The sequence below is a fragment of the Eubalaena glacialis genome, chromosome 10, assembly GCF_028564815.1.
Source record: "Eubalaena glacialis isolate mEubGla1 chromosome 10, mEubGla1.1.hap2.+ XY, whole genome shotgun sequence".
NCBI lineage: Eukaryota > Metazoa > Chordata > Mammalia > Artiodactyla > Balaenidae > Eubalaena > Eubalaena glacialis.
Genome location: NC_083725.1, coordinates 115,926,022 through 115,953,547, shown reverse-complemented (window position 1 = coordinate 115,953,547; position 27,526 = coordinate 115,926,022). Strand labels below are relative to the sequence as shown.

General features: G+C 53.6%; 3 protein-coding genes and 1 long non-coding RNA gene across 5 annotated transcripts; 2 read left to right on the top strand and 2 right to left on the bottom strand.

Annotated features, from left to right (window-relative positions):
* The first annotated feature begins 7,340 nt into the window (after window positions 1-7,340).
* On the top strand, window positions 7,341-15,999 carry CATSPER1 (cation channel sperm associated 1). The gene is made up of 14 exons (XM_061203794.1): window positions 7,341-7,397; window positions 7,444-8,110; window positions 8,203-8,379; window positions 9,290-9,502; window positions 10,230-10,343; window positions 10,504-10,660; window positions 10,904-10,995; window positions 11,143-11,286; window positions 11,451-11,514; window positions 11,667-11,739; window positions 11,877-11,937; window positions 13,374-13,449; window positions 15,597-15,711; window positions 15,868-15,999. Exons 1-14 carry the CDS (start codon window positions 7,341-7,343, stop codon window positions 15,892-15,894), a joined length of 2,037 nt encoding a protein of 678 aa, XP_061059777.1. The 3' UTR covers window positions 15,895-15,999.
* A 2,444-nt stretch (window positions 16,000-18,443) lies between these two features.
* On the bottom strand, window positions 18,444-19,956 carry CST6 (cystatin E/M). Its single transcript, XM_061203657.1, has 3 exons — window positions 19,657-19,956; window positions 19,005-19,130; window positions 18,444-18,653 (listed from the first exon to the last, which is right to left on the bottom strand). Exons 1-3 carry the CDS (start codon window positions 19,894-19,896, stop codon window positions 18,570-18,572), a joined length of 450 nt encoding a protein of 149 aa, XP_061059640.1. The 5' UTR covers window positions 19,897-19,956; the 3' UTR covers window positions 18,444-18,569.
* Window positions 19,957-20,013: 57 nt separating this feature from the next.
* LOC133099774 (uncharacterized) lies at window positions 20,014-25,216 on the top strand. Of its 2 annotated transcripts, XR_009702372.1 has the most exons (4): window positions 20,014-20,363; window positions 23,259-23,458; window positions 24,260-24,402; window positions 24,933-25,216. It is a non-coding gene; the product is annotated as an uncharacterized LOC133099774 (long non-coding RNA). The 2 variants fall into 2 exon arrangements; XR_009702373.1 differs by lacking the exon at window positions 24,260-24,402.
* A 519-nt stretch (window positions 25,217-25,735) lies between these two features.
* BANF1 (BAF nuclear assembly factor 1) lies at window positions 25,736-27,493 on the bottom strand. The gene is made up of 3 exons (XM_061202073.1): window positions 27,275-27,493; window positions 26,513-26,660; window positions 25,736-26,263 (listed from the first exon to the last, which is right to left on the bottom strand). Exons 2-3 carry the CDS (start codon window positions 26,633-26,635, stop codon window positions 26,117-26,119), a joined length of 270 nt encoding a protein of 89 aa, XP_061058056.1. The 5' UTR covers window positions 26,636-26,660; window positions 27,275-27,493; the 3' UTR covers window positions 25,736-26,116.
* Between the last annotated feature and the right edge of the window lie 33 nt (window positions 27,494-27,526).

The window sequence follows — 27,526 nt, the reverse complement described above, 5'->3', positions numbered from 1 at the left end:
TACACAAAATGTCACTCGTGGCCCACACTAAAGAGAACTATGCAGAGAAGAGAATTCTGGGAAGCAGTTCCAGCTTAGCTAAAATGACACTACAAATTCACTGCAGCTTCAGATGTTAATTCAAATATTATTACCCATGGAGACCAGTTAGCACTAAAGGCCTTTAGAGATGAAAGGTCGCATTCCTGAGGCCCTCAGATTCACGCTGTGGTTAATTCCCCCATTCCAGAATTGATTGTGAGATTAGTACTCAGTAGCTGGCAGACTCTCACGTTGCTTCCCTTCCACTGTAGTGTGGACAATTATGGTAAAAGGGCCAAGTGGAAACCTCTGGAATTGTCCCCCCACCCCTGCGAAGTTATAAATCAAGTGATACGACAACCTGAAGAAACTGCAGAGATTAGTGCCACCTTTAGGGGTTTGAGAGATGCAAAAGTGGTGATTCCAGGCATATCCCCTACTTATTTGCAGGTGGAAAAGCAAGCTTAGTGATGTGGCAATGCCAATCACAGCTGCAATTCTAGATTTGAGATCTTTATTGGAGAAACTCAGTATAAACCCCAGTAACTGTTATGTGGCTATTGAACTAGTAAATGCTTTCTCTTACATTCCCATGAATATGGGAATTTACACTGTTTGCATTTACATGGCAAGGATAACAGTATACCTTTACTGTCTTGTCCCTGGATTATGCCATTCTCCAGCAAACTGCAAGGTCCAAAGGGACGTTGATAGTCTTGAAAACACAGAGAATACCATCTTGACACACTCAATTGAAGCCACTATGCTAACTGGACACTATGATCAGGAAACAGCAAGCACCTTAGGTGCCTTAAACATATGTGTGCCAGAGAGCTGGAGATGAACACCGTGGAAGTTCAAATTGCCTGCCACATCAGGAAAGTTTCCAGGGGTCCAGAAGTCTGGGGAATGTTGCATGTCTCTTCTAAAGTGAGAGACAGGGACTTCCCTTGCAGTCCAGTGCTTAAGACTCCTTGCTTCCCCTGCCGGGGGCGTGTGTTCGATCCCTGGTCAGGGAACTAGGATCCCACATGCCACGTGGTGCGACCAAAATAAATAAATAAATAAAATGTAAAAAATAAATAAAGTGAGAGACGAGTTGCTGCCGCTTAACACTATATGTCACGAAGAAAGAGGAGCAATGTACGATGTGCCTTTTGGATTTTGGAGCCAACGTAGGTCCCACTGGGGCAAACTGCTTTGACTCATTTTCTGGGTAACCTGTAAATCTGCCAATGTTTGTTCTGGATCTAAAAAAAGCTCTTCAAAAGCCCAGCTTGTGGTGTAAGCTGCCCTACCACTTGGGCATTACGCCTAGTAGATCCAGGTGCCTGACTTAGGTGTCAGCCAAAGATGCCATGTGGCATCTCTAGCAAGCCCTAATAGGAGGATCACAGCCAAGACCCATGGAATTTTTGTCATGCTATCCTCTGCCAACGACTATTCTATCTTCTCAAAAGCAGCCTCTGGCTTGCTACTGGGCCTTGGTGAAGACTGAATGACTGGTTTATGGAACACCTAGTGATTATCAGACCCAAATGTTCATCATAAACTGGGTGTTATCTGACCCACAGAATCATGAAATTGGATTTTCACAGTTGCATCCCATTAGAAATTGAAGTGGTATATATGATACTGGGGGGAAGGTATAAATTAGCAGTTTGGGATTAACAAATACATGCTAATACATATAAAAGAGGTAATCAACATGGACCTCCTGTATAGCAAGGGAGGTCTGATCCAGAAGACACAAATGAATTACATGAGCAGGTGCTTCAGCCTACCGTGATGCCTGTTTCTAATGCTTCACCTCCTTTCCCTCTGTTTACACTCAAAGGCTTCAAGGGTAGGAGGAAAAAGGACAGGCCTAATTTATGGAAGACTTTGCACAATAAGCCAACGACAGCCAGAAGTGGACGGTTGCTGCATGACAGCCCCATTCAGAGTTGGCCCTGAAAGAAGGTGGTGAAGAAAAATCCTCCCAGTGGGCAGAACTTTGGGCAATACATATATTATCCACTTTGTGTGGAAGGAAAGAGGGGCTAAGGTGCAGATTTATATGGACTCTTGAGCAATATATGATGGGCTGGTCATTTACAGAGACTTGGAAAGAACACAACTGGGAACTTGATGACATGATGGTCTAGGGAAGAGGTCTGTGGATGGCTTCTTAAAATGCTCACAAAATGGGAAGTTATTCATGTCCCATGTAAATGCAATGTAAGGTAATCAGTGCAGGAGTCCTCACTAATTGGATGAGATGACCCATTCTAAAGATTCAGCCAGCCTCTTTCCCCAACTAAATTGGTGCTTTCTCAATGGACCTATCACAAAGTGGGAAGCCACCAGATTTCTATATGTCTGTATAGGAGACGTCTGTGTTCTTCGTCCAGGTTTTCACACAGTTTTTTTTTTTTAATTAAGAAAAAATTTATTGTGGTAAAATATTCATTAACATAAAATTTGTCATTTTAACCATTTTTAATGTACAATTCAGGGGCACTGAGTACACTCACTGTTGTGTAACACTCACCACGGTCCATCTCCAGAACTTTTCATCATCCCAAACTGAAACTCTGCACCCGTTAAACAATAACTTTCCATCATCCCCTTCCCACAGCCTCTCGTAACCGCTATTTAACCTTCTGTGTCTATAAATGTGCCTATTCTGGGTACCTCATTTAAGTGGAAGCATATGATATTTGTTCTTTTGTGTCTGGCTTATTTCACTTAGCATAGTGTCTTCAGGGTTCATCCATGTTGTAGTATGTTGTCAGTAGTTCCTTCCTTTTAAGGCTGAATAATATTCCATTTTATCTATGGACCACATTTGGCTTCTCTCTCCATCTGTCCATGGACAGTTGGGTTGTTTCCACCTCTTGGCTGTTGTGGAGAATGCTGTTACAAACAGGGGTGTATGAATACCTGTTTGTGTCCCTGCTTTCAATTCTTTGGGTGCATACCCAGAAGTGACTTGCTGGATCATAATCACAGGGGTTTTTTTGGTTTGGGGGAGGGTTTGGCCACGCCACGCCATACCACGCGGCTTGCAGGATCTTAGTTCCTCGACCAGGGATTGAACCCGCTCCTCAGCAGTGAGAGTGTGGTGTCTTAACCACTGGACTGCCAGAGAATTCCCCATAATCACAGTTTTTTGTTTTGTTTTTTTCTATTAAAAAAAATTTTTTTTTGGCTGCATTGGGGCTTTGTTGCTGCGCACGGGCTTTCTCTAGTTGCAGCGAGTGGGGGCTACTCTTCATCGTGGTGCGTGGGCTTCTCATTGCGGTGGCTTCTCTTGTTGCGGAGTATGGGCTCTAGGCACGCGGGCTTCAGTAGTTGTGGCGCACAGGCTTAGTTGCTCCACGGCATGTGGGATCTTCCCGGACCAGGGCTTGAGCTCGTGTTCCCTGCATTGGCAGGCGGATTCTTAACCACTGTGCCACCAGGGAAGCCCAGTCACTGTTTTTTAAACATGCTCAAGTTAAGTCTTTGTTTCATCAAGTTAACCATTTTGCAGCATCATTCTTTTTTTCATCTCCAAGAGTTTGTGACACCTGTACCTCCCTGTAAGGAAAGTAGTGTGTGTGGCAACAACAGGTTTTTGTTTGTTGGGTTTTGTTTGGTTTTGCTTTTTTTCTTTTTCTTTTTTCTTTTTTTTTTTTGGTCATGCCACGGGGCATTCAGGATCTTCCCCGACCAGGGATCGAACCTGAACCCCCGCCTGCAGTAGAAGCATGAAGTCTTAACCACTGGACCGCTGGGGAAGTCCTGGTTTTGTTTTTTTATAACAGCAGTGAAAACTCTTATGGAGCCAACTTTTGATGGAAACACCATCAGTTCAAATGCCAAGACAGTTCTTCCAAGACAGACCTTTTGATTCTAGATATGAGGAAAACATTAATCATATCTTGGCTGTTTGTATGTAAAAGCTGTTTGCCGCAGGAAAAAAAAATGTCTTGATTACCAGCATCATTTACAAATCTTAGAAGTGGTATAACATGGCATTTATCAGTGAAATCTGTTGACTCATCAGCCTGGATAAGGAATCTGTTGTTTTTCAGCTAATTACCAAGAAAAAAAAAAAGGTCTTCAGCATCATGGGACATCAATACGTTGTGTTGTAACTCTCTCTGAGAGTAGAACACTTTCACTCTTTTGTTGAGCATCTTGTGCTAACACGTCACTCATATAATTTTACATGCCAGCATTATTGGGTTCTTTTTCTGAACAATTGGTCTGTTACAAATAACTTGCTCTTTGAGCCTTTGTACTAAATGTAGCCTATAAAAGCCTTACTCGGGGCTTCTGTGGTGGCGCAGTGGTTGAGAATCTGCCTGCCAATGCAGGGGACACGGGTTCGATCCCTGGTCTGGGAAGATCCCACATGCCGCGGAGCAACTAGGCCCGTGTGCCACAATTACTGAGCCTGCGCGTCTGGAGCCTGTGCTCCGCAACAAGAGAGGCTGCGATAGTGAGAGGCCCTCACACCGCGACGAAGAGTGGCCCCCACTTGCCGCAACTAGAGAAAGCCCTCGCACAGAAACGAAGACCCAACACAGCCATAAAAAAAAAAAAGCCTTACCCTGTTTGTTTTGAGATACCATAGGTTAAAAATTAGCACATTTATTTGTCAAATGGCTGTAATTTGTAGTTTAGTTCTCTTCAATTTTCCTGAAGCCATTGCTACACTTGTAAATTGTAATTCTTCATCGCTAACCCTACCAGATTTGTCCACAGTCCTAAGCTCCTCCTCTTTCACTTCACACCTGATGATAAAACAGCATCACGTGGAATCGCTAGACACATTTGTAAAACACAAACGCTAATAAGACATACAGTAGAAGGGCATCATAAATAACTAAACAGGAAACTTGCAACAAGATATGAAATCATGTTGAAATTCACTTCTAACCTGCATAATTCATGTTTTACAGTGTTCGCATCAACAGCAAAGTGGCAGGGAGGCTGCTACGTCGCGGCAAAAATGATTTCCTTAGAAGAAAAATTTCCTCTGATTTTCTATCACACCAGAAGGAGTGTTTGCGCCCCTAAGTGAGTCATCCGCGCCTAAGGGGAGGTGTGGGGAGGTAACCAGGAGGGCGAGGCTGAGGTCACCGTCTTTACCACCCCCTGTCCGGGCAATACCGTGTTCACACATGATCGACAGACTTCCTGATCTCACGCTGAAAACTGAGCAAGGCCCCACCCAGTGAGCACTGCAGATGGGGCTGAACAACCTTTCACAAATGGTTTCCGAGACTGCTCGATTACTGTCCATCACTGAAAGCGCTGGCATCACACAGCACATGAGTTTCAAAAATAATGCTGAGGTTTTTTTTTTCTCATCACAAGACAGAATCCGTAAACTAGAAACATCTCAAGGCTAATTCCGTGGTTTTGCAGAACGCAGAAATCTCTGCCCTAGAATATCGATCCTGTCTGCTTGTTGATCCACGCTCTAGCCCATAAGAACGGTGGGAAACAGAGGTTCCCGGCCCAGTGCTTTAAATCCAAGACCCGGAAGTTCTCACATTACTTCTGCTCTCACCCTTTGGCCACGCCTAGATGCAAGGCACACTGGGAAATGTCATCTCTAGCTGGGAGGCCACGTGCCAGGAAGAGGAGGAGAATGGATCTGTGGAACAATTCGTAGCCCTATCACAAACTTTTGCCTTGTCTGCTACTGGCAACAGGCACTGAGCCCTTTGAGGGCTTTTATCACTGGGAACCTGGTACCCAATGCTGCTATGGACTTGGCTGTGACCAAGCACTCAGGAAGCAGCTGTAGTCAAACGAGGGACCTGAAAGCTTCCAGAAGAGCTGCACTGTGCATGAGTGAATTCTGGTGGGTTTCAGCAGGAAGACAGGACAGCATGGTGGGGAAGAAGTTTGGAGTTAGTGCTGATTTTAAGTTCTTATTTATTGAGCAGCTCATTTATACTCTTTGAGCCACAGTACCTTCCTCTGTAAAATGGGGGTAATAATATCCATCCTGTGAGGTTATTGTGAGGATTATATTAAAAGTGCATACAAACCCATAGAATATACAACGCCAAGAGTGAATCCTAATGTAAACTATGGAATCTGGAGGATGGTGCTGTGTCATTGTAGGTTCATCAATTGTAATAAACGTACCACTTTGGTTGGAATGTTAATAATGTGGGAGACTATGCATGTGGTCGGGGCAAAGGGCATATGGGAAATCTCTCTACCTTCCCCTAAATTTTCCTGTGAACCTTACATTGCTTTAAATGAAGTCTTGTGGGCTTCCCTGGTGGCGCAGTGGTTAGGAATCTGCCTGCTAACGCAGGAGACACGGGTTCGAGCCCTGGTCCGGGAAGATTCCACATGCCATGGAGCAACTAAGCCAGTGCGCCACAACTACTGAGCCTGTGCTCTAGAGCCCACGTGCCACAATTACTGAAGCCCGTGTGCCTAGAGCCCGTGCTCCCCAACAAGAGAAGCCACCGCAATGAGAAGCCCGCGCACCACAACGAAGAGTAGCCCCAGCTTGCCGCAACTAGACAAAAGCCCGCGCACAGCAACAAAGACTCAATGCAGCCATAAATAAATAAATAAATAAATTTAAAAAGAGAAAAAAGTTCTTAAAGTAGGTCCTCAGTAAATAATGGCTGATGGTTTTATTTTAGTAATAACCGAAGAGAGGGATTTCCTCTTCATCCCTGTCAATGATGAAGGAGAGAATAACGATACTAATTAACATTTATTGTGCTGTAAGTATAAGTTTTACATATCTTAACTTTTTTGATCCTTTGAGGTAGGTGTTATTATCCCCATTTTACAGAGGAAGAAACTGAGGCATAGGAAGATTAAGCAGCTAGCTCAAGGTCACACACCTACTTACAGTGGAGTTGGGCAGTTTGAACCTTAGAGCCAGTTGGTATCTAGGTACAACTGGGGACTGGACCATTTGGCTTCTTAAGGTTTTTTCCAGTAACAGAGCTAAAGCAACTGCTGGGGCCTATGGTGTCACCCGGAATTCTTTGTCCAGCTTTCCCATTGACCTGCTGGGTCACCTTGGGCCAGTCCCTTCCCCTTTCTTGACCTCAGTTTCATCCTTTTACATTGAGGAGGTTAGACACACTGATCCTTTATTCTGGACTGTAGCCCAGGAGGAGGTATTTGGGAATTAGGCCTGCTAAGGGGCCTGTTTGTGACATCATAGAGGGGAGGATTCCATGAGAAGTCAGGCTTTCCTAGAAGCCCCAGTGCCACGGCTTAGGTGAGAAAGGCAATCCAGGAAGGGCTCTTAGGCCCACATCTTGAGCTTTCCTCATTCCAGGGTTCACAGCATAGTCATGGATCAACCCTCGATGGCTGAAAAGGCTCAAAGTGAGGCAGACACTGATGACTCGGTTGTGTTCTCTCACCCCAGCTCACCAACCACACACCATAGGCCAGGCCATGGTGGAGTCCACCGCCATCACCAAAGGGTGTCCCCTCCCCATGGTGAGTCCCACCATCATGGCATATCCCCTCATCGTGGTGGATCTCAAGACTTCCATGACAATGCCTTCTCCCGCCATTCCCACCGCTCCCACCATTCCCACCACTCCCCCGACCACGGTGAGGCCCACCATCATGGTGGAGCCCACCACTCCTCACCCCTCTTCCCGGATACTTCCCGTGGCACTTTCATATCCCACCATTCTTATGGTGAGGACCACTTTGATGATGAGCACCACCACGGTAGCAAGAGACATCATGGGAGGCCCCACCAACACAGGGAGTCCTACCACCATGGGGGGCCCCACCAACATAGGGAGTCCCACCACCATGGTGGGTTTCACCACCACAGTGAGGTTTCCCACCATAGTGGGCTTTATCACCAAGGTGAGCCTTACTACCATAGAGACTTCTCCCACTCTGGTAGCCCTGCCCAACACAGTGAGGCCCATCACCATGGCGGGCACCATCATCATGAAGCCCGTCACCACAGAAGGCCTGCCCCCATGGGGTCCTACCGCCATGACGGGCACCTCCACGGCCACCGTGCCGAGCACCTCCACGGAGAGCACCAGCACGGCGCGCATCCTCGTGATTACCTCCTCCGAGATCACCGCTATGGGCAGCACCGTCGTAGTAGCTCCCAACTCTTTGGCCCATACGCGTTCCACAGTGTGGCCTCAGCCTCCCTCGCCCCTGCCTATTCTCGTCAAGTAGCCCCCCAACCTAGCAAGCCAGACAGACAGAGCTCGGCCTTCAGCTTGGCTCGTTCCCTGAACACAGTGCACTCACACCCTGCCCAGACCTCCAGCAAAGTCCATCCTCAGGGCTCCTCCTCTAAAACCTCGGAAAGCTGGCCCGAAGAAGACGAGCAGATTCAGAAGCGCAAAAGTGAGTCTTGGCTTGCCCCCCACCCCCCAACTCCAGCTGCCTGGCCCAGATTCCAGACCTGAGTCAGGCCCTGCACGTCCTTCCGCAGATCATGAGGCTTGCTCTCACCTGCAGGTGTATTCCATTGTCTGTTCACTCGCCTGACTGTTCATCATCCAATCTTTTATTCCTGGAATTAGGCACTTCTCCAGACTGTCGGTTGTTGGTTCATGCAGTCACTGCTTTATTCATTCGCATGTTCACTTCTCGAACATTTCCTTTTCTCTAGTATGGAAGCTGGGGGTGATCACTTATACAACCAATCCCAGACTACCCAGTGAGAGGGGTCTATCATCCGTATCAGAACATTTACCACTGTGGATTCTGTTCGTCCACGTTTCCCCCGCTGAACTGTGAGCTTCTTGAGGCCAGAGGCTGGAACCAGTGCCTGAATGAGGGCCTGGTTAGAGGACAGGGAGGGACTTTGGCTGTTAACATATGACCCCCCAAACTCGGCCCCTGGTAGTTCCGTAAACACGGCATCAGCCTCACAAACAAGCAGTGAGGGATGAGTGTCTAATTGTTTGTGGGCAGAAAAGGCAGCCAACGGGGGGAGATGTTTCGGCAGCATCTTGGAGGGAGAGGGAGAGTTTACCAAGAGGATGGGGTGGCGAGGAGGATCGGGTCTTCCGTGTGTAAGCTGCCATGTGACTAAAGAAAAGCATGGAGGTGTAGGAGCGTGAGCTCAAGCAGACCTCAAATCCCAAGCAAGCCGGCATCTGTCGGGGAAGGGGTCAAGCCTGTGGCTCCTATACCAGCGCAGGACCAGCATGGAGGCACCTGACTGAGCTCATGGCAGGCAAGCCTGGGAGGGAGACCGGATCCCCGTGTCCCCTTCCCCCATGGGCTTGGCTTTCTGGCCCTTTTACAGCTGGCCGAGCCCCACGAACCCACAAGAAGCTGCACACTGTGGACCTCTTCTATTCGTTGCGGGAAAAATTAAGCCACCTCATTTGGGGCCTTTCGAGAATGCTCAGGAAACTGACTGACTCCCTGGCCTTTGAAGCCTTCATCGTCTTCATCGTCTGCCTCAACACCATCATGCTCGTGGCCCAGACCTTCGCTGAAGTCGAGGTCCGGGGTGGTAAGAGCCAGGGAGCCCTGTTCACATGGAGAAGGCCACTGATGCTGTCCCAAGCCTCCCAGGGGCCGGACCAAGTGCCGGGTGATTTATATCACTTATCCCATTTGATCCTCACCCTGGGAAGTAAGCGGCATTGCCCAGCAGTAGAGTGAGGCTCAGAGAGTTTTGCTGAAGTCAACCAGCCCGCCAGAGACACAAAAGCCCAATAAATTTGAGGATATGCTGTTTTGGACTATAGCCACCAGGTGGCGCATCAGCTCTAAGTATGCTGCTTTGCGGGAAGGATGCCCAGAACCCAGGTCGGCTGGAAGGGCCAGGAGACTGTGCAAGCAGGAGGCCCTGGAGGGATGAGGGTGGGAAACCTGGGAAGATGGTCCCTAAAACCCTGGGGAGCAGAGTGAAGGTAAGGACCTGCCACAGGGCCCATAAACTAAGGAGAGAAGAAGAAGAGTGATGTTTCTTGCAAGCTGTTTCAGGTTCCATTCTAAGACCTTTACTACGTGAAAAGCATTTAATGCTTGTGAAAATTCTATCAGGCAGACTGTGATTATCACCATTTTATAGGCAAGAAAAGTGAGTCACAGAGCAGTTAAGACACACAGCCATTGGGCAGAGTCAGTTTCTCCCTAAATGGCTGAGGGTGATGTTCCGGTGGGGAGGAGGAAGGAGGGGCTGGGTTGCTGGGGAGACCCCTGAGTGAGACCCCCCTCCCCTGTGTCCCCCACAGAGTGGTACTTCATGGCCTTGGACTCCGTCTTCCTCTGCATCTACGTGGTGGAAGCTGTGCTCAAAATCATTGCTCTGGGCCTCAAGTATTTTTTGGACCCCTGGAATAACCTGGGTGGGTAGGGATGGGGCATGTGTGTGTGGGTTTGTGTGTGTCTGTGTGTAGTGGGAGCCCCTGAACTGCCCAAGGGCAACAGGAGCAGGGGGTGTTGGCGCTGGGAGGTCTGTGAGCCTGGGCAGGAGCCCATTACACCCAGATGCCCCTGTTTCTGTAGATTTCTTCATCATGGTCACGGCTGTGCTGGACTTCATGCTCATGCAGGTCAACTCTTTCTCCATGCGCATGGTCTACAACCAAAGCATCTTCCGCATCTTCAAGGTCTTCAAGAGCCTGCGAGCCTTGCGAGCTATCCGGGTCCTGCGGAGGCTCAGGTCAGCGGACCCACAGCTGCCCACAAGGAGGCTGCAGACTCCAGCCTGCTTTTCCTGCCATCCTCTAGGATCAATCTCTTTATTTTCCAGAGAGGGTCTGGGACACCCCCCACCCCAAGTCACTAGCAAATCAGGGACCTCCCACCCCTGTAATCAGCAGTCTGAAATCTGTAATCAGCTCCGGCTGCTAGACACAGATCCCCACCCTACTGACTCAGCCTCTCTCTCAACCTCTGCCCACAGCTTCCTGACCAGCCTCCAGGAAGTGACCGGGACCCTGGCCCGGTCCTTGCCGTCCATCACCGCCATCCTCATCCTCATGTTCACCTGTCTCTGTATCCTGTGCCACGGGGGCTGGGGTGGGAGAGTGAGGTGCTGCAATGGACGGAGCTGTGGGGAGGGACCAGGAACTGGGGGTGGCAGGGAGAGAGGAAGAAGGGGAGAGAAGACCCTGTGAGCCTGGTTTGGTCCTCAACAGCCAGTCCTGTTCTCTGTGGTGCTCCGGGCACTGTTCCGCTACTCTGACCCCAAGCGCTTCCAGAACATCTTCACCACCATCTTCACCCTCTTCACCTTGCTCACCCTGGACGACTGGTCCCTCATCTACCTGGACAGCCGAGCCCAGGGTAGGGCAGGCCTCAGGCTGGGTGGAGGGCAGGGGCTGGCTGGGTGGGCAGACCCTGAGGGCTCAGTTGCCCCATCTGCAAAGTGGGGCTTCTGAGGCTTGCTGGCAGGGGTGTGGTGAGGACCGGCAAGGAACTCACAGCTCGAACGACCCCCTCTCTCCCAGGCGCCTGGTACATCATCCCCATTCTCATGATATATATCATCATCCAGTACTTCATCTTCCTCAAGTGAGGCCCCCATGCCTGTGCTCCCCAGCTTCACTTCCCCCAGCCTAACCCCGGGGCATCCCCTCCCCTCCCCTCTCACCATGGTTCTGCCACGGTGAACCCAGAGGAGGGTTCAGGACCTCCCCTCCAGCCTCCTCCTGTCTCCCCCCCAGCCTGGTGATTGCCGTCCTGGTGGATAACTTCCAGATGGCCCTGCTCAAAGGCCTGGAGAAAGTGAAGCAGGAGGTAGTGAGGGAGTGGGGCAGGGGGACCAATCAGGAAGGCACGGGGAGGGGGACACAGAAGCTGGAGGGAAGGAAAGAAGGTGCTCCAGGGATGGGCAGACATGGGGCTCTGGCAGAACTGAGGCCTCTTCTTCGCAGAAGGCCTCCCAGATCCATGAGAAGCTACTGGATGACTCACTGACAGAGCTCATCGAAGCAGGTACCAGTACCCCGCTTCTTCCCAGGCAGGCACAGAGCTCCAGGCTCAGCTTATTAATTTATTTATTTATTTATTTATCTATTTATCTATCTATCTATTTATTTATTTATTTTTGGCCACGCTGCGCAGCTAGAGGGATCTTAGTTCCCCAACCAGGGATCGAACTCAGGCCCCGGCAGTGAAAGCGCCAAGTCCTAACCACTGGACCGACTGCCAGGGAATTCCCGAGGCCCAGCTTTAGAGTCTTAGAACCTGACACTCAGGAGAACTTTCAGAGCTTAGAACTTTGGTCCAAAAAGCTCCACGACTAACCGCCAACAACCAATTAAACTGATAGTCAATTCTTGAAAGACCCATTTGCAAAACAACTAATTAGCCAAATTATGATTCACCAAACGTTCGTTTCTGTTAATAACTTACAAAGTTTATAGCAGTTGGTCTTATATGAGGTGGTTTCAACTGCCTTTGAGGCTTCTGTCAAGGTGTTATACACACTCGTCCAGAGTCACTCAAAGTGTCTATAAGAATTGAGAGTCTATAAAAATGAAGTTTTCTGTACATATTCATCTTTACACACCTGACTTTCTGGGTAAATAGATTTTGAGCCAATTGCTTTGTCTCCTGCTTAAAGACCTTCAGAACTTTAGAATCTGAGCTCCAGAATCCCACTCTTAGGATCATCAACACCAGAGGACTAAGGGCCCTCAGGGGTCACCTGGCCCCTCACCTGCCCTCTCCATCATGAACACTCAGTGCAGAAAAGCTTAAGCAAAAAGAGGAATTAACTGTCTCAAATTATTAGGAACTTGAGAGTGCATGGGCTTTCAGGAACGGCTGGATCCAGGACCCAATGATGGTTGAAATTTGGTCTCCTTCCAGCTCTCTGCTCTGTGGCTCTCTGTGTGGTTTTGTGCTTAGCGTGCTCTTCCTTTGTGGTGGGAAAGTGACCACCTGCAACTCTAGTCCCAAATCCTCACAGTTTAAGTATCCCAAGCTCTCCCAGCAGGGGTCCTCTTCTCCCGGCAGTTCAAACAACGTCCCAGAAATGAATCTCCTTGGCTCAGGTTGGTCACCTGCCTATTTCTGAACCAGTCGCTATAGCTGAAAGGATAGGCTATTCTGCTTGGCCGGGCTTGAGTCACATGTCCTTAGAGCTGGGGGGTGGGGTCAACCCCAGCTAGGCAACGTGCACCGAAAGGGGTGGGAGTGGTTCCCCAGGAAAATTGGGAGACTTTTACCAGAAGAAGAGGGAATGCCTGCTGGATGGGCAAACAAACAAAGCACACTCCATGCCCGGAGAAGCAATCTCTTTGGGGTCATCCTGAACAAAACCCCCTTTAGCTCCTGTTTGACTATCTCCATGACACACGGGGTTTCCTCCACCTTCTCTCAATCCAGGCAGCGTCTTGACCTCCCCCTTCTTTCCCTACATCCAGAGCCTAAAGAGGTGATAAGTGGACACACCATACAGAAGCAGCTCATTGAGAACAAATTCGGAGCCATGACTGAGAAGTAAGGAGATGCAAAGGGAGCGGAGGCCTCAGGTCTAAGGGGAGAGGTCCGGGGGCCAGACCGGTGGGCCGCCGTGGGAAAGGGGCATTGCCCGCCTCTCTGGAAGGGCGGTAGAGCCCTAAGGCTCATGGAGAGCCTGTGGGTGGGATGTGGAGGCCTTGAGTGGCTTCTGCTCACTCAGAGTCACCGGGTACCACCAAGAGAATCCCACCAGCAGCACCTGAAGGGCCACGAGAGCCCCTCTGAGGCCGAGGGCCCAGGGCAGGGCAGCGGCCAGAGGCTGCAGGAGCAGGGGCTCTGCTCATCTTTTTGTTCCAGAAGCATCCCCGATCCTTGCTCTGGGCCAGGTTCTGCGAGGACTCCAGAGGCCCAAAGAGGACACAGACTAGCACCTGCCCGTGAGGGCCCCCCCTCTAAAGACCTTCGCGGGGCCACGTAGGGTGGGTGGACTCCAGCTGGCTTCAGGGATGAGGAGGGTGGGTCGGGAAACAGCTTGGTAAAGGCCTGGGAGGCAGATGTCAACGCGAGTGGCTGGCTGGGCCAGGACAGCTGGGGACTCGTGGCTGTGCTCATGGCCAGGGGTCCTTGGCACAGACTCCTGCGCCCTGGCTCTCAGGCCTGGCTCCCCAGAGAGCCTTCTCCCCGAAAGCTGGGCCCCGCCCCACCTCATCCAGACCGGCTCCAAACCAGCCTGACTGCTGGCACCTTCCAGGCTCTTCTTGGCCACCGACAGAGCTTGAGCGCCAAGCCCTCCGTGATCACGGCAGCCCCGCCCCACACCTCCAGCACATCCTGGCTTTACGTACAGCACAGCACATACTTCTCCACCTTCAGGCCCTTGCCCACACTGTTCTCTCTGCCTGGAATGTTCTGTGGCTGCCAACACCAGGCTCAGGTGATCAAGAGCTGGAAAAGCTGAGATCCAATCCTGCTCGTTTCATCTCCCGGCCGCCCTCCTGGCCGCCCTCCACCCTCCACGTTCCAGATCCTCGTACCTTGGCCTGGGCTGGGCCTTGGCTCCTCCGTGATGCTTTCCCTGGAGGTTTCTCGGCCTCCAAACTCTTCTCCACTGGCCCACCTCCACCTCCACTTAGAGTGGTCGTTGTTTTTGTTGCTTTGTTTGTTTGAATCTCTTTTTCCTTCCTTCCTTTTTCTTTTTAATGATTTAGAGAGTGATCTTTGTTAAAAGTAGTTTTGGCTTTCCCTGCCTTCCCCGAGTTTACAGCCCTACAAGGGCTCCTGTCTCTCTTAGCTTAAGATCCGGGCGCCCTGCTTTGACCTCCCCTGGATGTCTCCACCTTGAATTCATCCATCCCGAGGCCCACCCCAGCCCCCAGTACGCTCCCCACTGCTCACAGACCTTGGCACACCAGAAACCCGGTCTGAGCTCAGCAAACCCTCAAGTGTCTTTCAAGCTCAGCTCAGTGACACTTCCTCCAGAAGCCTTTCCTGATCCCCAGTACTTGGGTGAGGTTTTCCTCCTCTGGGCCGCTCAATGTCCTCTGTTTATACTTATCACAAGTGTAAACACCCTTGGTTTGCTTTTCTGGCTCTGCCACAGACTGAGCTTCTTAAGGGCAGGGGCTGTTTCTTATTCGTTTCTATGTCCTCGGAGCACCGTGCAGTGTTCATTGATTTCAGGGTTATCTGATGGCTGGATTGATGAGACAGGCTGGCAGTGAAGGAGTTAATGAATGGGTAGTGGGTGGGGCTGGGGGGTTAGGTGGATGGCTGACTGTGAAGGGGTGGGGGGCGGGGCCAGGGAAGAGCAGGTGGATGGAGGGATAGGTGAGTGAGGGAAAGGGTGGGGTGGTCCCATGGGTGAGGCAATGGCTAGATAGACAGGCGGGTATGCGGGTAGGTGGTTGAGTGGGTGCATGAGTCAGTGTGGGGTAGCTTGGACGGATGGAGGGATGGGTGGTTTGGAGGTAAACAATTTAATCGTCAGAACCCCCTGTGGTACCGGCGGCTGGTGGCAGCAGGGGGCGGATACGTGGAAAAGGAAATATACCATGGAGGGCCACACACAGAAAAGTGGTGCCCGTGGCTGGAAATGGAGGCATGGGGTGCTGTGAGTGGGGGGGAGAAGGGAGCTCTGGGGGCTGAGATGGCCCAGCCTTGCCTCCCCCCCACCCCCCCGCCCTCAGGCAGCGGGAGCTCCTGTTCCACTTCCTGCAGCTGGTGTCCGGGGTGGAGCATTTCCAGCAGAAATTCCGCTCCCAGGCAGCTGTCATCGATGAGATTGTGGACACCGCATTTGAGGTGAACCAGGAGGGACCTGGGAGGAGGCAGATGGAGGGGGAGGGCACTGGAAGGCCGGGCCTCGGGGGCTTTGCCTGGAAGCCGCCTTGAGTAACAGCAGTGTGGGCCTCCGGGAAGCAGAGGGCCGGCACCATCACCTCCCACCCCACCCCGCAGGCTGGAGAAGAGGACTTCAGGAAGTGATCCCCAGAGTGGCAGCCCGAGTCCAGACTTCAGCCTCTGGCAGGCTCTCCCCCGGGTCGGGCCAAGTCCCCATCTCTGCTGGAAAGATCACTGGGCCTGCAGGGCTGGGCCCCAACAGAGTTTTAAAACCCCAGGTGGCTCCGTGTCCTCACTGGCTGGGCCGAGGCACAAGGGAACCTGTGGGCCTGCACACATGTGCGTCCTCGAGCGTGTGTGTGTGCGAGTGTTTCAGGTGGAAGGCTCTGTCCTTGGATCCCTCCCTGCCCCACTGGGGCCTGGCATCCTGGCCTGGCAGGGCCTTAACAGCAGCCAGCGGGGTGACGTGGAAAGTGGGCCAGGCTCAGTGCTGGAGGGAGAGGGAGCGGTCACCCTGCTTTGGGGAGGGAGGCCCGTCTGGCCCAGGAGACAGGAGAAAAAGAACAGGCTGGGACAGCCCACGGTTGTCGGGGCCTGAGGGACCAGGATGCTCCAGAAATGAGGTCTCAGAGCCCAGGCCTACCGGCACTGTCAGCATCCAGCACAAGGGTGCCAACTCGATGGGGACAGCCTGAGCTCCGAAGGCAGAGGTCATCGCCATACCCTGCGCTGCCTGGGGTCAGGCTAAAGAGCCTCAGTGAGGGGAGGGTGGGTGGAGGCTGCTCAAGTCCTTGTGGCCTCGGGGTGGGGGGCGGGGTGTGTGTGTAGTGGACAAGCCTCTGTTAGAGGAAAGCAAGCGATGAGTTCCCCTGCTTTCAGCCTGAGCCTGGGCAGGATGCCCAAGATGGCGGCGGAGCACTGAGCACTAAGTCAAGCTGGAGCCCAGCCAGAGGGAGGTGTCCCACCAGATGGGAGACCCACCTCACCCTTAGCAGAGCGAAGCTGGAGGGAATCGGGGACGGAACCCCGGAGTGGGAGCTGAGAGGTGACAGACAGTTTTGCCCGCCACCCCCCTACCTCCAGTGCGGACCAGACGGTGGTGACGTCTCCAGGCCCCCGGACAGAAGCAGCGCGTCTCCTCCCTGGCCCGGCCGAGGGTGCGGGCTGGCCCAGGGCCCAGGCATAGACTGTGCAGAGGAAATGCCATCTGGGATTTGGGCACAGATTCTGGGGATGGAGAGGCCACCCAACCTCACCTCACCCCACCACCTCACACACTGATTCAACAAGCATTTCCTGCCAATTCTCACCCTGTGGCAGCCACTCAGGAGGCTCCTGCTCGGTGGCACGCGGGAGCTCTTGCAGCAGCAGCCCCTCCGCAGGCCCCTGGGCTGTCTGCGCTGCCACATCCAACAGGCTTGAGCTGCTGGGAGGCTGGAAGTTTTCCCTCCATCCCTCACTCAGCCCGGGGGACTCAGCCCCTCAAGCTTCCAGGTGGGAATCAGTTTATTTGCCATCTCCCCATCCCCACCCCATACGGCCTCCCAGGGCTCTAGAGGGCAGGGCCCGGGAGCTGGGGCTGTCCCTCATTACGTGCCAGCATCGGCAGGGAGCCAGGCAGGCATGCGCAGGCGCGAGGCCGGGCCGGCCGGGCCTAGGGGTGCGCACCCCTCGCGCTCCCACAGGAGCTGCTTCCTGCCCGTCCTGTCTCAGGCATGGGTGTGTGTCTGTGCATCTGAGGAACAGCTCCGGCTGGGGCAGGTGTGTCCCTGGGGCTGTGGCGTTTGGGGTGTATTCTCCAGGTTATCCTCGGGATGGGGGTATTGCTTCTGTGTGTGTGTGTCTGTGTTTCCGGTTTGCTAGGTTATGTGTGTCTTTTTCTGGATATATGTGTGGTGTCTGGGAGCAATCTGAGGGTGCATGGTGGGTTTGTGTGTGTGTCTGTTTGGCGTCTTGAGAAGTTCTGGATGTGTGTGTGTGCATGTGTAGTGAGCGTTAATTCCAGCCACAAATTCAGGTGCGCAAAAAATGTTCCATCTCTTCTTTAAATGACATTGAATTGCATCTGTCCCCTTATCCCTCCTACGGACAGTGGATTTGACCTCGGTCCCCTTGGCAGTCCCTGCCAGCCCCTTCCGGGGGTCTTGCTCAGGACAAAGCACTGGGGAGTCCTTCTGGCATGTGGTCCACAGTGTCCGGCCTTCGTGGTCTCTTGGCCTGCAGGGGCTCTGCCATCTCTGGGCCACATGCTGGTATAAGAATCTCACAGGCTGAGAGCTCAGTGTCCTGGGGCCAGGCTGGCTAAAACTCCCACGCGCCACTCTGAGTCGTCCTGGCAACTGAGAGGAAGCAGAACTCAGGTGCCGCTCAGAGTCTTCACTGGCTCCCGTCCCTTTCCAGTCTTGGGGCGTCATCCCTCTCCTGTGACTTTGTCTCCGAACCCATAACTCTGCCAATATTGGGAGTCTCTGGAGGTTCGTTCCTCTACGTCTGTGATGCTGGGGTGTTCGGGGGGCCCCAAATTTGGGAGCTGAACTTTGCACCCTTAGCACCGTCTGGGCTGAGACAGCAGAAGCTCAGCTGTGGGTGGTGTGGGCACCCTGTCAGCTGGAGAGGGGGTGTTGGGAGCTGCCGAGAGTGGGACTGGGGAATGGGAGAGGGAGGAAGAGCGAGGCACTCAGAAGAGACCAATGCAAGAAGCAGTGCTAGCAATTTATTGCCACAGATATGGTCCAGGGACCTGACGTGCCCTCCACCGATGTGCCCACTCCTGCCCAGACCTGCCCGCTCCCTCCCTCCCCCAAGCCCACAGGGGTCTACTACAGGGTCACACAGTCGTGCTTTAGGAGTTGGGAGGAGTTCTGCCAGGGAACCATAAGGATCTCAAAGTCACAGCGCAGCTTCTGCAAATAGATCATGAGGAAAGAAGGAGGGGTGAGCCCAGGCCCCAGGCCGCCTGCTCCCAACAGTCAGCCCTGTGCCTGCGGTGCTCCGGGATGCAAGAAGGAACATCAAGTTAGATGCCCAGGACCAGAGCCCAGATCTTTCCAGCCCAGCCCCTCACTCCAGGGGAAGCCCCAGTCTGCTCCTCTCTGCACCCTCGCCCTGGTCTCAGGGCTGAGTCATCCAGAAGGCAGGGACAGGTTCAGCCAGACATCAGCTCGGCCAGCCAGACCAATTCAAGCTGTACAACCTGAGGGCCCGGCTGCTGGCCGCTGGTTGAGCTGATGCCTGGCTGGGGGCAGGGCTGTTACCTCCTGCTGCACTCCTGCGGCCAGGGGGCAGGTGGTGAGGTCTATGTGGTCTCCAGCCACGGCATTCTTCCGGCAGGCCGTGCTCCCCATCTCCACCGTCAGGTAGTACTTGATGCCCGCCACCAGCTGGGGCAGAGGTGGGGGCAGGTCAGGGGTGCCGGGGGACAACCTTTGACCTGGACCTCTCACCTCCCTCCGTTTGCTCCCATCTCCCATTACCTTCCCTAGGACATATCCAGCACACTGTCTTTGGGATTCAGGTCTGGGATGGGGGGAGAGGAAGGGCGGGGAGGGGGCGGCAGGCAGTTCTGGTGGGGAGCCCTGGGGAGAGGGGCAGAGCCTGGGCCACGCAGGAGGCTGAGACCCAAGTCCACACAACTGCCCCATCTCCCTCACCCCGCCTCCCCAACTCGCCTATCCCGGCAGGGACGAGTGTGAGGCTAGTGAGGTAGCCGTGTGAATTCAGGGTTGGATCTTATTCGAAATTTAGATATTCTGTTCCGCAAGAAGTTTTGGCATTAATTGGATTTTGAAAAATGTGTTGTATTAAAATGCCATGCTGATTACTCTTGTGTCGCCCCCTCCATCTGCGGCCCGGCTGGGGCCGCGCTCGCCTCCCACGGCCCCGCCCCGCCCCGCCGGCCGGGCGCACCTGGCTCTGCGCCCGGAGGATGGTGGTGTCGCGGTAGTAGTAGATGCTGTTGCTGCCCATGTTGTAGCTGGCCACGGCCGCCTGCGTCGCCTTCCGCACCTGCGGGTCGTTGGGCGACAGGTCCTGCCGCTCTCCGACTTCGCGATCCCCCGGCCGGGCCCGGGCGTCGCGGGGCAGCGCCAGGAGGTAGAGCGCGAGCAGGGCCAGGCCCAGCGGCAGCAGGAGGATCGGACGCGCCATGGTTGCCGGCGTCGGTGTTCAGCCGCGGCCCGCGCCGCTTTTACGGGCTCCGCGGCCCCGCCCGGCCCCGCCCGCCCCCGCCCCCGCCCTCCGCCTGCCTCCACCGGCGGGGAGGGATCGCCGGGCCTGGGCAAGGCCGCCTTCCGGGCGCCGAGGGGGACAGCGGACAGCCCCAGCACACCTGTGTATCACGACACTGAGTGCCCTCCAGGCACACCTAGTCCGGTGAGGGAAAGGGCAAGGACAGCCCCCAGCAACAAGTGCCACCAGTGGGACAGTTCACAGAGGCCCATCACGTGTGAAATACCAACAACAGCTACCAGCAAGCTCTTAACTGTCTCCACTGTGTAGCCTTGGAGAAGTTACTTCACTCTCACGGCCTCACTTTCCTCCTCTGTGAAACGGGTTGCTGTGAGGATTTAATAAGTAAAGTGCTTAGGGGAGGCCAGGAGCTGTATAAACAGCAGGTAAGTAGGAAACGTTACTGCGCGGAGTGGGGCACTGTTTAACCCTCACGACCAGCATGATGTGGGGATCAGTAATGTTTCCACTTTACAGAGGAGTAAACAGGACAAAGAGGGAACAACTGATTTTGCCCAAGGACACCGACTGGTAAAGAGTAAACGGTGACACTGGCTTTTGAGCCCCAGCAGTCTGACCCAAATCTGTGCTCTCAAGCCAGACTGAACCCAAAGGATGAGAACTGGCCAGAAGGAGGTGTGTGGGTGGTCCCAGCTCTGCCATTTACTGCCTGGGGGACTTCCAGCAAGTCCCTGGACCTCTGGGAGCCTCAGTGTCCTCATCTGAAGAAATGTGACAACTCTTGTCTTCTAAGGTTGTGCTGACAATAATGGCCCGAGACTGGGTCACCCATAGGTAAACTGGGCCTGTGCTGGAGGTACCAGCAATATAGGGCTATGATGTTTTTTGGAATAATCTGACAATCTATAAAAAACAGCATTGAAGTAGTCAACACAGGAAAAGTCTGGCTTTTGTTGGAATTTTTTAGAATTAGTATTTTAGAGTTCAGGGTCGTTTGTACTTTTAATCACTTGTTGCCAGGGGGAGGTGGGGCTTTTTGCTCCTGGGACACAAAGATCTTATTAGCGCTTAGGGCCTCCAAGGATCTTACCTGGGGTTTGGGACAGGCTGTGGTTTTCAGTACCCAGCAAAGTGTTGGTGCTTAAAAGTGTTGGTGCTTAATAAGTGGTAGCTATGATTGTGATGAATATTATGAGAAAGCATCCAGCATCCCCGCCCCCCCCCTCCCCCCGCCGCCCCCAACAATTCTCGGCCTCTCAGAATCCCAGGGCCAGGAAAGGCACTGATTTCGCCCAGGGAGACCAGGACCAGTGTGGTCACTGCCCAGTCCAGCTACTACCCCACCCCCTCAGCCCAGCTGTGAAAAACAATCTCTGGATGCCAAGGGACAGTCTTAAGTTTGTTGTGGGCTCAGGTGTCTGCCTTAAAGGGACAGACCCATTTGTGTGAGAGCTGGCAAGAGCTTGGCTTGATGAGGAGGCCAAGGTCAGGCAGGAGCCCAACCCGAGAGAAGCTGGGAGTGGGGGAGTAAGAGGCCCAAACCCGCAGCCCAGGGGAGAGGTGGAGAGGCAGCCCCAAGGGGCCAGGAGTCTCCTCGGGTTCTCCCGGATCTGCTCTCCTGTTACTTGGAACTCAGCTGTGGCCACACTTAAACTCCAACAGCTCCCTGGGAAATAAGCCAAGGCCCAGTCTCTGACTCACCAAGGGCCAGGGGGTCCCCAGCTCACTTGCCCCTACTCTACCTGTTATTCCTTTGCGCCGACACCAGCAAATCTTTTGCATGCCAACCTAACAATTTTCAAAGACTTTTCACCCACTGGTCTGTTCTCGTAAGCACCCTGAGTTAGTAAGCATCATCCTCATTTTGCAGATGAAGAAAGTTAATCAGAGAGGTCAGGACACTTGTCTAAGGTCACTCACTCAGCTAGAAGTGGTGTCCTGGTGAGAAAAGAGGGATGGGGAAGGGAAATTAACAATTATCAGGCTCCTGATATGAGCCAAGCCTTGCACCAGGGACTCAACATATGTTCTCTCATCCTCATAACAGCTCTGCAGAAGCAGTGATTATTACTTCTTTTTACAAGGAGGAAATGCAGGGTCAAAGGGGAAGGGTCAGGGGTGGGGGCTAGGGGGCAACCATGCGCCAGCATCCTGGTGTGTGACTTCTGGACCGCTCCACAGGGATATGAGGTCTGCTGTGGTGGTGTGGGTGCCCCGGGAAGGGTTTTCCCAGGGCTGGGTCTCATCTGGAAAAGAGTCTTAGCCTGGACTCCATTCATGCTTAGTCTGGACCACTCTGGCTTCCAGAAGGAGGCCTGGGCCAGGTTTGAGCTCAGATGGGCCATCCCCACTGGCCACAGGACACAGCTTTCAGTTTTGCTGTGACCCAGACATCCCAACCCAGGTTGCCCACGGCACCCCTCTCTTGTCCCTGGCTGATGGGTCTTGCTGACCAGGGTGGGCCCTCGATATCCCCTTCACCCCGGGATCACGTCACCCCGGGCCTTCACGTTGCTCCCAGAACCCTCTTCCTTGAACCTTGAGCTGGGCCGCAGTTATTCCCTGCCCAGGGCTCGTCTCCCCTTTCCTGCTGGATCACGTCCTGGAAAAGGGGCTGTGTGGCAAGGAAAGCTGCGATCCGACTGTGATTAAAGCTGCCCTCTGGGGAGGAGCTCTCCCAAGTGCCCTGGGTTTCGCGTTCATTAGCTGGTTGAATCTTCACAAACCTGCGCCAGCTAACACAGGAGGAGACTGAGGCTCAGAGCAGTGAAGCAACTTGTTCCAGGTCACACGGAAGGAACTGAGCACAGAGCCGGGCCTGGCGGACTCTTTCAAGCTACCATCCGTCAAGGCCAGACGTGACAGTAGAGAGAGCCCTGGGTCCCTGCGGGGAGGAGGCAACATGGTAGGGGGTTGCACTTACTTCACATGTACGCCTGTGACGGTCACGAGCACGTACTTCACACCTTCTGGGCTGCCACTGGGGCAGGTGGCGAGGTGAGTCTTGGGCTTGGGTTTGCCCTGTAGCCTCTCCCTACTTCCTCCCCAGGGGCAGCAGGACCCCTTCAGGACCCCGGAGTGCATGGGTTGGGTCCACCTCAAGCTTTGGGGCAGATCTGAGAACTCGTGATAGACTGGCTCAGGGCGTTAAGCTCTGGCTCGGGTGCAGCAGGGAGGGGGAGCACCTGGTCAATATTTGCTGACTTCCAGGCCCACCCACGTCTCCAGCCAGGCACATCCTGTCGGGCAATGTGGGCTGACATCTAGATAACCCGCCTCCTACCCACCCCCACCCAGGTCTGCTTTCTCCAATGTTCTAGGCCTTGTTCCCTTTGTCCTGCTGGCCGAGGCGGGGCTGGGTCTCTGAGAGGCCGGTGTCACAAGGAACATTCCAGATGCCATTGGTCTCCTTCGGCTCCAGGACTGATGCGGGAAGTTGGGTGCGACGCACGAAGAAGACCAGATCGAGGGTTCAGGGCCCACCAACCTGTCACAGATACTGCCTGGGCCCGAGGATGAGGTGAGAAGGCAGGCTTCAGCCCCTTCACAGACAAAGCCTGTGCGTGAGGCAGGGAAGCCCGTCCCACAGGGCTCCACCGGGCGGCCCCCAGCAACCAGCAGGGACAGGAGCCGCAGGAAGGGCGTCGTCGTGGAAGAGGAGTGAGTCTCCATTACCTCACAGAGTGCCAGTAACCATGTGGCAGTACCAACGCTGAGCAGGGAGAGGCCGTGGCCCTGCCCAGCCCCTGCCTAAGCACACCAGGCCTGTGTGACAGCATCACAGCACATGGGTCAAGGCTGAGGGGACTCCAAGGTGACCCTGGACCCAACCAGAGTAACATGAAAAACACAGTATGGCCTGAAACTCCAGGGACAGCCCACATTACCACCTCAGTCTGGTCTTCAGACTGGCACCCTCCCAGGCAGCAGCCTGTTAACACAAGCTGGGCCCAGCTCCGGCCACCTGGTGACCTTCCAGGGGAGCTTCTCACACTTCCCAGACCCAGGCTTGCACTGAACCTTCATCTCTACTAATAACCATCATACTTTCTGAGTAATCACCTAATTGCTCGATCCTCGGGTCTTTATTTTTGGTTTCCCTTTTATCTTTCTTCTACTGTTCTGAGATGTAGCTAATGTGCAGAGAAGTCCACAGAACGTATCTGATCACCACCACACAGGTCAAAAAGTGGAAACTGCCACTCCCAGCCCCAAGTGCTCCCAGGCATCACACCCGCCTCCCTCCCCCAAAGGCAATCACTCCCAACTTCTTTTTCTTTACCATCGACTTTTGCAATAAGCATTTTTTTTTTTCCTCTAGTTTTACCACCCATGGAGATCCCTACATAGGGATCCAGCTGGGGGCCCTTATAGACAAAGCTGCTGTGAACAGTCGCTCAAGTGCTGGTGCAGGTGTGCATGTCCTCAGTCACAACCCAGGGAGCGGAATTGCCGGCTCACAGGGTGGGTCTTCAGTTTTACTGGCAAACACCCTTTTCCCCAACTGTTCATACCGATTTACACTCCCACCAGCTGGATATCTGTTCCTGTGGCTCCACTTCCTCACCAGCACTTGGTATCATCTGACTTACAAATTTTTGCCAATTCCGTGAGCGTATAATGGCATCGTGTTTGCATTTCTGACTACGAATGTGACTGAACACCTTCTGACAGGCTTATTCACCACCTGCGTATTCCTCTGTGGCTGCCTTCCACATCTTCTACCCATTATCCTGTTGTGTTGTCTGCTTTTTCTTGATTGCAGCTCTGAACATGCTCTAGAGAGTCCTTTGTTGTCTATGTGTGTTGCAAATATTTCCACCCGTGGGTTAGGCTCCTCACTCGCTTTATGGTATCTTTAGATGACTAAAGTTTCTATAATGGAGTTGAATTTATCAACTTTTTCTTAATCTTTCCCTACCCTGAGATCGTGAAAATCTTCTCATATTATCCCAATGTTTGTATTTATTATCTGTCATTTCTCTCCTCACCAGACTGTAAGCCCTCTGAGGATAAACAAAGCTGCTGTGAACATTCGCTGAGGTGCCGGTGCAGGTGTGCCAGTGTCCTGAACAATGCCAGCACTGCATCTGATACTTACAACATCATTTTCCAGGAGGAGAAACTGAGTCTCAGAGAGGCCAAGCGCCATGACCAAGGAACACAGGGCTCTCAGGTTTCCATATTATGTTTTGAGGACCAGTCTTCCTCACCCATAGAAGAGGAAACAGTCACTTGTTATTGTGAAAGAAACAAGTGTTTGCAAAGATCTTAGCTCTGGACCTAGTTCATACTAAATCTTCAACGAAATAAAGATGAAAATATACCAGATAAAAGTGTAACTCACTCAAGCCCCTACCCCAGTTGCGATGCTCTCACTCTTTCTGCCTCCCTAAGAGAACAGGGCAGCCTGCAAGAGCCCTGCCCACTCCTCCCAGAGGCCAGGAGAGCACCGGACAGTTGGCAGGTAAACCTTCACCCACATCCCGGCCACCCTTTTCCTAGTAGCTCTGAATGCCACTGACTTTTCCACCAGGTGCTACCTAGCCCAGCTGCTGACCACATGGACATCTGGATCCCAGGAAGGGATCAACCCACACTCTCTCCCAGTTACTAAAGGACTGAGACACGCCAAGGCACCTGCCCAAGGCCCGTGTGGCCAGGATGGCTGCCCTCCGGAGTGGGAAGGAAGCTGCCAGTTTCGATCTGCACTGGTAAGGAGGGCGGGAAACCTGGTCACTCCCTGAGGAATAGGCCACTCCCAGCCCGCCTGCTTCTCATGTACAAAGCCCAGTCATGAAGGCCACTGACTTTATTGATTTAAAAAACTTTACAAGGACAGTGACCATTCTGCCAGAAAGAGGGCCAAATGGCATAAAACAGACCAGAGGTGGGGGCAGGGGGGCGGGGACAGGGCCAGGAATCACTCAGAAAAGCTGGTAACTGCTGTCACGAAACTGGCAGGGAAAGGAGAAGGGGAATGCATGCAAGGATAAGAATTCCAAAAAAGTTGAAATGGTGAGGGGAGAGAACTCCCAAAAGACCCTGGAGTACATGGGAGGTGTGCACGACAACAGCAATCTTTTCCTTTGTAGAGGACGGGGGAAGAGTCCTCACTTGGCTGCAAACTCTGGAGACTCCGTGCTGGGGCTCGGGGTCGGGGGCTCCCCAGAGAGCATCACAAGAACGCGTCGCACCACTCTCGAAGGCACCCGAAGCAGTCCCGGGACTGCTTGGCGTTCGCGCCGCACGTGTCCTTCAGCCATTCCCGGAAAAGATCTTCATTTTTCCTTAGCACCAGAAACTGACCAAGGACCACATAGGCCTGCAAGATGGGCAAAACAAAAGGCGGGCTGCTGAGCGCTCTGTGGGACTAAGAACAAGAAGGCCACTTCCGCGCCGCTCCCAGCACAGGAGCCCAGGAGACGGGGCAGGCTCCAGCCTGCGGGCTCTGCAGATCTCACACCACTGCCATCCCCAACGGGTACACGCACTCTCCTCACTCCCCAGCTGCGGGGAAGCACTGTAGTCGGCCACCCCCGGCCCTCCCCGGCTGCACGCAGCCACCCCACACCTTGTCAAAGCCCTTTTCCTCCAGCTTCTTGCCCAGGACTTCGCCAATCCCGGCCAGGCTTCCCACTGGCTTTTCCCCCATGGGCTCTGCCACGAAGTCTCGGTGCTTTTGGGAGGTTGTCATCTTGATCAGGCTTAATCTGGGAATCCTAAGAAAAGGGAGGTTACCGCTAAAAACCCGGGAACTCTCGAAGGCCCACTGGCAATCTCACAGTAAGAGAGAGCTAGAGCATCCGTTAGGGACGCTTTCTCGATTTCCCCCAGTTTACGGATGAGAAAACACATCCAAGAAGAGTCTTTTCCTCACTGTTCAAGAGAAAGGTCTCTGCCACTCCCCGCGGGAGTTGCGTTTTGGTCCCGCCCCACAGGAGAAACTATCCTGCCCTACCAGGTGGCGCACGCAGGACAAAAGGCGTCGATTAGTACCCAGGGCCCATCCTAAAGCTGTCACTGCTCTGTGACCTTGGCTGGGCAAAGGCAGCACTGACCCAGCCTGCAACGACCACCTGGTCCGAAAAGCAAATGAAGGGCTCTCCCACCCGCCCCACAGGCTGCTCACAGAGCGAAGGCGCAGAGGGAGCGCACACACCCGCTCAGCCAGCCCCTCAAGCTCCACGCCACCAGCCCTCTCCGCGTCCCACGCCGCCGGGCCCGCCCACAACGCGCCGAACCCTCTCAGAGGGCGCGTCCGAGAGCGCATCCTCTGGCCCGTCGCAGCACTTGCGGCCCCTCCCCTCCCCCTCCTCCCCGCGCCTCCTCCGACCTCCAGCCCGGGCCTTGCTCCGCGGCCCGCGCTCACCCACAGCTCCGGTTCCGGTAACGGCTTCTCCCGCCACCCGGCTAGTCCCGCCGATCCCTCAACCCACTAGAACTTTCTTCCACTTCCGCTTCCGGGTCGCCTCAAGGGCCGCCTTAAAAAAAAAAAATCTACATTGGGCACTTCTAGCCGCTTAGAGTCACTGAGTTAAGGCACCACCCCCCCCCCCCCGGAACTTGACGGCGCCCTTAGTAGGCG

Coding starts and splice junctions, on each gene's coding strand:
- CATSPER1 (XM_061203794.1), top strand. CDS start 7,341: ATGGATCAACCCTCGATGGCTGAAAAGGCTCAAAGTGAGGCAGACACT. Junction 10,996..11,142: donor CCTCATGTTCACCTGTCTCT/GTATCCTGTGCC, acceptor CTCAACAGCCAG/TCCTGTTCTCTGTGGTGCTC. Junction 13,450..15,596: donor TTCGGAGCCATGACTGAGAA/GTAAGGAGATGC, acceptor CCCCGCCCTCAG/GCAGCGGGAGCTCCTGTTCC.
- CST6 (XM_061203657.1), bottom strand. CDS start 19,896: ATGGCGCGTCCGATCCTCCTGCTGCCGCTGGGCCTGGCCCTGCTCGCG. Junction 19,131..19,656: donor TCCTCCGGGCGCAGAGCCAG/GTGCGCCCGGCC, acceptor CCTCTGCCCCAG/CTGGTGGCGGGCATCAAGTA. Junction 18,654..19,004: donor CCGCAGGAGTGCAGCAGGAG/GTAACAGCCCTG, acceptor ATCTATTTGCAG/AAGCTGCGCTGTGACTTTGA.
- BANF1 (XM_061202073.1), bottom strand. CDS start 26,635: ATGACAACCTCCCAAAAGCACCGAGACTTCGTGGCAGAGCCCATGGGG. Junction 26,264..26,512: donor AGGAAAAGGGCTTTGACAAG/GTGTGGGGTGGC, acceptor CCCATCTTGCAG/GCCTATGTGGTCCTTGGTCA.